The sequence below is a fragment of the Cardiocondyla obscurior genome, linkage group LG02 (genome assembly GCF_019399895.1).
Source record: "Cardiocondyla obscurior isolate alpha-2009 linkage group LG02, Cobs3.1, whole genome shotgun sequence".
Taxonomy (NCBI): domain Eukaryota; kingdom Metazoa; phylum Arthropoda; class Insecta; order Hymenoptera; family Formicidae; genus Cardiocondyla; species Cardiocondyla obscurior.
The window spans coordinates 9,759,966-9,768,367 of record NC_091865.1 but is presented as its reverse complement, the minus strand read 5'-3'; the positions used below and the strand labels follow the sequence as shown (position 1 = coordinate 9,768,367).

The 8,402-nt window shown below is 41.9% G+C and overlaps 2 protein-coding genes across 2 annotated transcripts; one reads left to right on the top strand and one right to left on the bottom strand.

Annotated features, from left to right (window-relative positions):
* Positions 1-83: 83 nt before the first annotated feature.
* On the top strand, positions 84-4,390 carry LOC139113487 (tRNA endonuclease ANKZF1). Its single transcript, XM_070674692.1, has 12 exons — positions 84-344; positions 581-778; positions 856-1,172; positions 1,374-1,488; positions 1,559-1,704; positions 1,780-2,005; positions 2,087-2,353; positions 2,464-2,655; positions 2,760-3,042; positions 3,127-3,268; positions 3,358-3,531; positions 3,626-4,390. Exons 1-12 carry the CDS (start codon positions 188-190, stop codon positions 3,797-3,799), a joined length of 2,391 nt encoding a protein of 796 aa, XP_070530793.1. The 5' UTR covers positions 84-187; the 3' UTR covers positions 3,800-4,390.
* A 1,685-nt stretch (positions 4,391-6,075) lies between these two features.
* On the bottom strand, positions 6,076-8,080 carry LOC139113489 (uncharacterized). The gene has a single exon (XM_070674700.1). It carries the CDS (start codon positions 8,073-8,075, stop codon positions 6,204-6,206), a length of 1,872 nt encoding a protein of 623 aa, XP_070530801.1. The 5' UTR covers positions 8,076-8,080; the 3' UTR covers positions 6,076-6,203.
* Between the last annotated feature and the right edge of the window lie 322 nt (positions 8,081-8,402).

Sequence of the window (8,402 nt, the reverse complement as noted above, 5' to 3'; positions counted from 1 at the left end):
ATATACACGTATACCACGCGGCGGATGACGAAATCTCGCCGACCAGGTGGGGTTTACGGTCTTGCGCAACTTGCGCAAGACAGCAAAACGGCCAGTACACGATTTGTGTGCGCGTACGAATTACACAGTGAAACTCGATTCACTTTGTTGTCCCGCTTCTTCGACTTACTGCCGCCTGATTCTACTCATGATGGCGAACGAGACTCGTCCGACCTGCGAAACTCCGACTGAGGCCGCGAAATCGGCGGACCATCAGGTCTACAAAATCCACAACTTGGACGACTTTAACCGGATCACCCGGGGGATCAAGGTTGCACGGTGCATGCAGTCACCGTCCTCCTACGGTAAGGCGTGAGCTTAATCTTGCAGTAGTTCGAGGCACAGTTATTCCTGACGTCACTCACGTAAACGACAGATTTAAAGATGCATTTGTTTTCGTAAAAGTTATAGGTTTACTCGTGGAATCGGAGGGACGTTGAGTTTGAGTGCAGAGAGGTGTAGCTAAAACGTATTTGCCAGGCAACGTAGAACAAACTTACGTTTGGTGACATTTGACATATGGAACGCTTTTGTTTTGCAGTACCCGACAGCGAGCAGATATTAAGCCAGCTGGTGGTGTCTGACGCCTTGTGCTGCTCCTACTGCAATGCTGAGTTCGAGGACAAGGTACAGCAGAGGCTCCACTACAAGCTGGATTGGCATCGTTACAATCTGAAGCAACATCTGAATGGTTTGAAGTCAATTAACGAGGACAGTTTCAATAGATTGGCCGGCGAAGGTACAGTCTGAGATGAAGTACGCAGCAATGATGCAGTCTTTAAAGCAGTGCAAGTTTGGAAATTGGGAATTTTGTAGGCGACATGTCTAGCCTGTCCGGTAGCGAGGTTGAGTCCGAGAACGAGGACGATGCTGGTACTTCGGAGACTGGGACCTCGTCCAACGAGCAAACGAAGAACGAGCCGTCAAGCAAGACTGGATTTGGCAGGTCCAGGAAAACGTCAGAAAGACGCGGGAAGGCAATCGAGTCGGACGTTTCGGACACGGAGTACAACGAGGAAATGTCCAAGGAGCGGAAGCTGCAGGTTGTTGCGAGTCGTCACACCAAGGTGTTTTTCGAAAACGACGACGGCAATATATTCAGCATCTATCGATGTTTATTGCATCATAAGAAGGTGTGTTTGTTATCATTAACTGGATTGTCATCAATTAGAGAAGTGTCCGACAAACATAAGTGCTACTGTCTGTATCGTTACTTACGTTTGTGAAAATAATATACTTGTGCACAAAATATTATTTTAAAAAGTGATCTACTTCGTTAGTCACTTGGCGTGTTCTGTAATTGTCAGATCGGGAGATATACAATTACATTTTAGGAGATTCCCGAAAAAGATACCGAGATGATCGCGCAGGCGTTGGACAGCGGCAAAAAAACTAAATGGACCGTTATCATGGTTGGCGGTGGACACTTTGCTGCGGCTGTATTTGAGGGTGAGTATTTTGAGAACGTTTTTTTGTTGCGCGCAGTCGTTGCATCCATTCGCTTCGATGTATATCGCAGATGGTGAACCTATCGTGCATAAAACCTTTCACTCTTACACTGTACGGGCGAAGCAAGGCTTTGCTCAAAGTTCTCGCACAAATGGTAATCACGCGAAAAGCGCTGGAGCTAGTTTGCGAAGATATAACGAAGCATCACTCATTCAGGTATATATTTTTAAATTTTTGCAGTTTCGTAAAATTGTTTTATGCGATTAAATTATTCGTAAACCATTTTTATAGCATGTGCAAGAGATATTAGAGTCATGGTCAATGCATATCAATAATTCATCGGCTATTTTGTATCGAGCGGTCGGTCCACAGAATCGCACGGTGCTTTTTGGTGGAAAAAATCCTCCTTTAGATAAGACCGATTTTAGAATAAGACCACTGCCATTTCCTACTCGAAGAGCAACGTTTAGAGAAGTCAAGAGGGTATACGATATATTGAGCACCATGGAAATTTACGGTAAACAGATATTTATTATTTAAGTTTCGTTTATATGATATTTAACCTATATCGCTCACTATGTATTGTATCGTATTTTAGGCTCGGCGGCGGATTTCACAGACTGTTTTCCCAATTCTCCGCGACAACCCATTCGTAAGAAGGTCTCTAAACCAGAGATTATGAGCGAGATACCCGAAGGTGAAGTTGTCACCGAATGTAATTCTAATATCAGTAATAATGCCAGTGCACAGGAGAACGATAAAATCAAAGCACCCGCCCAGTCTACCCCGGAAAAACAACATCGGAATTCCCGTCCGCATATAGATAGAGCAAAACCAAGAAAAAGTCCGAATCGGCCACTGCCAGGTAAAGATTATTATTTTAGAAACATTATTAATTAGTTTTAAAATACTCTATTTTGTTGAATTCTTTGTTATGCTTTATACTGATTTACAGAAATATTTTTTGTTTTGCAGATATTATTGTTAAATTAGCTCAATCGTCCTCAGAATCCGAAATGGATGCTAATTTCCCAATCGACATACCTTTAACTGAAGAAAATTTTGAGGTATCATTTAGAGAGAATTTACAGGCATTTCAAGATACTGTACCAAGATACATGAAAAATAAGAGGGCTCATCGGCAGAAAAAAAAAGTCAAGAAAGACAGTGAGTTATTTTTTTACTTTATAAATAAACCATATCAAAGTTATAATGTTAAAAAGATGTTCATAATTCAATTAAACAACAAATCAAATTTTTAATATTTTTAGCTCCAGTGAACAATGAAATACTCTCAGATGCTAAAACTAAAATGTGGATTGCCTGTAAGCAGGGTGATAACGATTTGTTATCATCGGTTATTGATGATTTGTTGGCCAAAATTAAGGAATGTAAAGAGGAACAAAACAAGAAAGATATTACTGACAGTTGTGTTGCGCCTAATAATACTCTCGTGAATACGGGCGACGTAGCGAAATTGGTTAATGACGTCAATGAAGATGGCAATACGGTGTTGCATTTGGCAGCACTCGGAGGACACTATGAACAAGTATGGTACGTGCATTACACATTCTGTTTATTATTAAGAAATATTAATTTTAACATATTGGGTTATAATATAATTTAATTTATCGATAGGTTATTGCTAAAAATCGGATCTGACCCTTGCAATAAAAATAAAAAACTGCAGACGCCTTATGCCGCTGCAAACGATAAAAAGACTAGAAATACATTTAGAAGATTTATGGAAGCTAATCCAGATAAGTTTAATTATCAAAAGGTATAATTCATATTGCATTGATATATCTATTAAAAAAATTTTATTATTTGCGAACTATTTTATATTATATGTGTTTTAATGCTCGACAGTCTCAAATTCCCGGGCCACTTTCTGATGAGATAGAGCAAGCAGAAACGGAAAAGAAAAGACAGCAGCGTAAGTTAAAGCGTTGCAAGGAAAAAGTTAAAAGGAAAGAGTTTGAAATCAAGAAGCAGGAGGAAAACGAAAAGCAGAGATTTCTTAATCTCAATGATAGAGAAAAGGTTAAATGCGTTATTATACGAAGTTTTTTTTTTTACTTAACATTGATTTTGATATCTTATTTTTTGTCTTTGCCGTTTGTTTTACTTTTTGCAGAGAGCATTGGTCGCGCAGAACCGAATGTTGAGCGAAGGATACACCGTTATATCACGATGCTTCCAGTGCGCCATTGATATGACTGATAAGGTGCCTTTTGAATATAATGCCAATCGTTTCTGCTCAATGCCGTGTCTCAAGGAGCACCGCCTTCACAATAAATACGTTATCTGATGGTGCATCATGTCTAGTTAGAAAAACTTTTATGGTAATTACTTATTCCCAACTGCGATTGCAATTACGAGAGACTAGCATTTATAGATAATTCGCTATACTATAGATACCGAATTATTCATACAGCTTTTTGCGGACTTTGTATTATAATAATTTAAATGTAGAAAAAAATTTTCACATATACATGCTTTTTCTTTAATATTAATATTTACAACGCGTGTGCATAGATGCGGTAGAGACATGTTGAAGATTTACATTGAAATATCTTTATAGCACGCACGAAAAAAAAAATACATTTTTATTATATAATTTGAATCCAAGCTTTGATTGAGAACTTAAGTAATTCAGTCGCTTTTGAGATTTGATAATCTCAGTTACTAACAATCGATTCGTGTAAACGTACACTGAAATAATCCAATCTCTTTATTTATGCATCGTCTGCATTTGATACGAGACACAATAACTTCTCTCCACTTGGACTACACGCATGAAGCTGTAGTCGATGTTGAGAGGCAGAGGACATGGTCGAAGGATTGGAAAAATTTTTTCGGACTATAACAATGGATTATATATTTCGATCTATATGTATAATCGAATGTACACTGAGGGTACGTTTTTTTACAAGGTATAATGTTAATCTACGCATATTTCTTCTAATATTTGACATCTGTACTCGTATTAAATGACGTACACTGAGAGGTAGGTATGGTATTTGCCGCGGCAACAGCGGTTAGCGTATGATACTATCGTGATGTTCCAACTAGGCTAACCGCCGTAACCACGGCAAATGCCATACCTGCCTCTCAGTGTACATGTATATAGAAGTAAAGTGACATACTGCTAATGGAAATAATAACTACTCAACGTTCACACATACATTCGCGTTCGTATCGAGACATCCGCGGAAAGATTACGCGTGTATACATACAAAGTGCTTAAGTATATGGGATGCATTTTTAACTTTTTTTTTTAAATAAACGGAGAGAAAGAGGCACATTGGTAAGTAATTAGGAGAAACTGAAAGTAATATCAAATAATTTGAAAATATCAAAATTTTAATAGATTATAAGTGTATAAATAATATAAACTAATAAGGAAAACTTAAGATTTGATATATTAAAATCGTTTTCTATTAAAATTTTTTCGGCTATTTATATATCTAGTAATATGTAATAGATAAACGATTTGAAATAAAAATCAGCTCCAATTAAAAAGCATAAAATATTAATAAAATCGCTTAAAGGGTGCTTTATAAACCAAACATTTTAAAAGTAATAAAACAGCATGGTTACTATCACTTATTAATAAAATCTATAAAAGCAATTAATCAGAGGCACTCTATATGCTTTTGATCGCTTGTAAAATCGTGTTGATGACTAGTATCATAAAAAAAAACAAACTTTTGTCCGCGCGATTAACACGAATAAACTGACAGCTATCGCGGAGATTTAATACGGACTTGTTACAAGCGAAAAATATCTTCCTAATGAAAAACGAAAGATTTATACGTTCAAGACGATTAAACAATGTTATAAATTCTGTAACAACAATGCAACATCTTTCTATCGACGTATGTACAAAGTGGCTGTCTTAACACTTAGCTCCTACAAGCTTGATAAAAATAGTGCGCAAAATACACAATGTATGCAGAACGATCGAACGGTCTCACGTATGGAAATTCGATCGAGATCGCATATCGAAAATTTGGTGAACAAGATCTAACGGACATCGTGTCGCGATTTTGGCGAATACCAAAAGAAAATTTATCGCGAATTTCTTCGATCGCTCCATATATTTCTCGTGATTTCCCCGTTAAAAGTTCGAGGTATATACAAAGCAGAAATTATTTCGGAATCGAGATAGTGGATAAAGCATCGATCTGAGTGTTATTTAGGCTGAACGCATGCGAAGTGTCGCGTGTATCCATGGTTCTCTGCTCGTGCAAAAATAGGTATATCTGTACTTTCAACCGTGACTTCTGGTTTATCCCGTCGGACAAAGTGTCGAGCATAGTATATTTAAGTACAAAATATCAGAGATTTTTCTTCGAGATCATTTTTTTTTCTCTACGTTCTTTCATGTCGATCTTTTTCGTATTTACCCTGATCGCGGTCTGACTTATACTACTCTCGTTTCGCTGATTCTAAGTGCTTCTAAAATTTTAAACGTTGAATCGCAGTTCGATCATTCTGATGATTTTTATTACCAATGTAAGTTTTTATAACGACGTAAATTATGATTTTTCTCAAGCAGTTCGAAAATATCTGTAAAATATATTTATTTTATTTTTTTTTTTTTTTGAAATAATTGAGTTTGCTTTGTTTCTTCTAGATCGATCGCAAATACAGCTCAGTCGCGGCGACTAAAGGGATTTCTTAACAACATGCAAAACCTTTTTTTTTTTTTAAATCGATGTAGAGTCGTCCGTATCGGTGTCGTCGGCGTAGGGACGGTCGGTTTTCCATGAAGTTGGTTCCACACTAACCTCGTACTTGTTCTCTTGCTGGGCATTGGTGGACGGCACAATCCTCACGTAGGTCTCTCTCACGCCCTTCGGCTCCGTCGTATCCTTGACATTTCTCTCCTCGCAGCTGGCAGACTTAGAGCGAACCTTTTCTTCAGGCTTCTTTGTCACCGCCTCGATCGACTCCAGCGAGCTCTTTCTGCGACTATTTCTACGACTGTTCGCTCTGACGACTTGATCTTTGCCAGTGGTGGTTTTCTTGTTTATCTTCGGGCTCTCATTCTCCAAATACTTCCGGATCCACTTGGGCGTGTCGCTCGAGTACCCTTGCGGATTTTTCGCGTATTTACCAGGCGTGCTCGGTAGAATCATCGGTATCTCCGTCTCTATCACCGTTGTAATCACCTGTTCGTTCTCGTCGAAATTACTCTCGAGGAACTTTCGCTTTGGTGTACCACCCACGCTGAGTCTGCCGATGGTCGAGACGCTTCCGCTGTCATCGCTTCCGGGCGTCTCGTACGTGTACGAATAGTGCCGCTGAATGTGTTTAGGTTCCTTTTCTTGCTGCTGTTGGTGATTCTGTTCGTTGACTTCCTGCCTTTTACTCTCGCTCGTTTCCTGGTTCCGCCGATTTTCCTCTTTCTCGATCCTTTTCAGCTTCTCGAGCGCGTCGTCGATTGAGTACCGCGGCGACTTCCTGCTGCTAGTACCAAACTCGGGCAGCTTTACCGGAGACAACAGTGACTGCCTGAGATTACCGGCGATGCTGTGCCGTTGTCGAACGGGCGGGTCCAGTAATCGTCGTAAGCTCGAATTTCTAATCTCCGGCACTGACATTCTCTCTCGCATCGGAATCGGCGGTGGTTTGCCGGAGCGCCCTAATTTTGTGAACGAGATAACTTCCGACTTTGGCGGCGACGGCGACTTGGACACTTTTCTGTTAGTGAACGGGAAATCCGGCGTGAGAAATCGCCGCTCGCCGGGCGGAAAGATAGGCGACGTGCTTGCGACGATCACGCTCTGTAGACCTTCGCAAGTAGGACTCTTTAGCCTGTCGGATGTCAGGCCCATCAGCTCCTCAGTCTTCATCTGCTGATGCTCGAAGATCGGTGAACTGGCGATCGGCAGAAGCCGCGACTTGCAGCTGTCCTGGCTATCCAAACTGAAGCGTTGCTTCGCCAGCTGACTGTCCAGGCTGAAACGCTGCTTGGGAGTGCCGGCGATCAACCGCAGATCATTCTGCGTCTCGAGTTCTGGTATGGAGAATCGATCACGATTGAATTTCACCTGCGAGGCGTTGCCACCACCAAGGTCCTTGATGTTTCGATACTTGCCACCGATATCCAGTTGCGACAAACGGTCGCGTTGACTTGCCTGCAGGACGGCAGGTCCAAATCTTTTGTGCTTGAGAGGGAATGGTGGCGGTGAAATTGAATGCATACTGACACCTCCGGTGCTGAGGCACGGCTGGGAAAGTCGCTGCTGCGTGCGACCAGGGTAATAATCACCAGTAACGAGAGTGGGCTGCGACAGTCGTTCACGTTTATCATGCCGCAGGGCGAATCGGCGTACGTCCGGTTGTGATAACCGCGACGAGCTTCGCTCCATAGTTAAACTGCCACGGGGACTTCCGCTTCCACCTAGAGCGTGCACATTTGGCGTAGACAGTCTCTCTTCCTCGTTGATGCTGTTGTCGCCCGAGGTGGCACGGAGGCTAGTATAGGATAGGCGGCCGCCTCCACTGCCGCGATGCATTCCGAAGTTGAACGAGTTGATGCCGCTCAAGCTCGAGTTGAGAGTCGGCTGCGACATACGGATGCGGCGGTCCGGCGAGCCGCCCGATCGCCGATCGTACGAGATCAGCAAGGTGGGCAGATTCGGCTGTGAATAACGGCTACGTTGACTCGCGGGTGAGTAGCTCGGTGGACACGGAGTGGTCGAGCGGGTGCATTCGTAGGTGCCCGAGTCCTGGGACTCTATGCTTGACTGCGATTGCGGCGGGACTCTGACGGGAGTAATGTGTAGATTCGGGTGAGACAGCCGGTTCTTGCGACCCTGGCCCGGTCGCTTCAAATGATCGATCAAGTTCGGCTGAGACAACCGGACGATACACGGGTTTGGGCGCCGGTTTAGGTACCA

Coding starts and splice junctions, on each gene's coding strand:
- LOC139113487 (XM_070674692.1), top strand. CDS start 188: ATGATGGCGAACGAGACTCGTCCGACCTGCGAAACTCCGACTGAGGCC. Junction 779..855: donor CAATAGATTGGCCGGCGAAG/GTACAGTCTGAG, acceptor GGAATTTTGTAG/GCGACATGTCTAGCCTGTCC. Junction 2,006..2,086: donor GAGCACCATGGAAATTTACG/GTAAACAGATAT, acceptor ATCGTATTTTAG/GCTCGGCGGCGGATTTCACA.
- LOC139113489 (XM_070674700.1), bottom strand. CDS start 8,075: ATGTCGCAGCCGACTCTCAACTCGAGCTTGAGCGGCATCAACTCGTTC.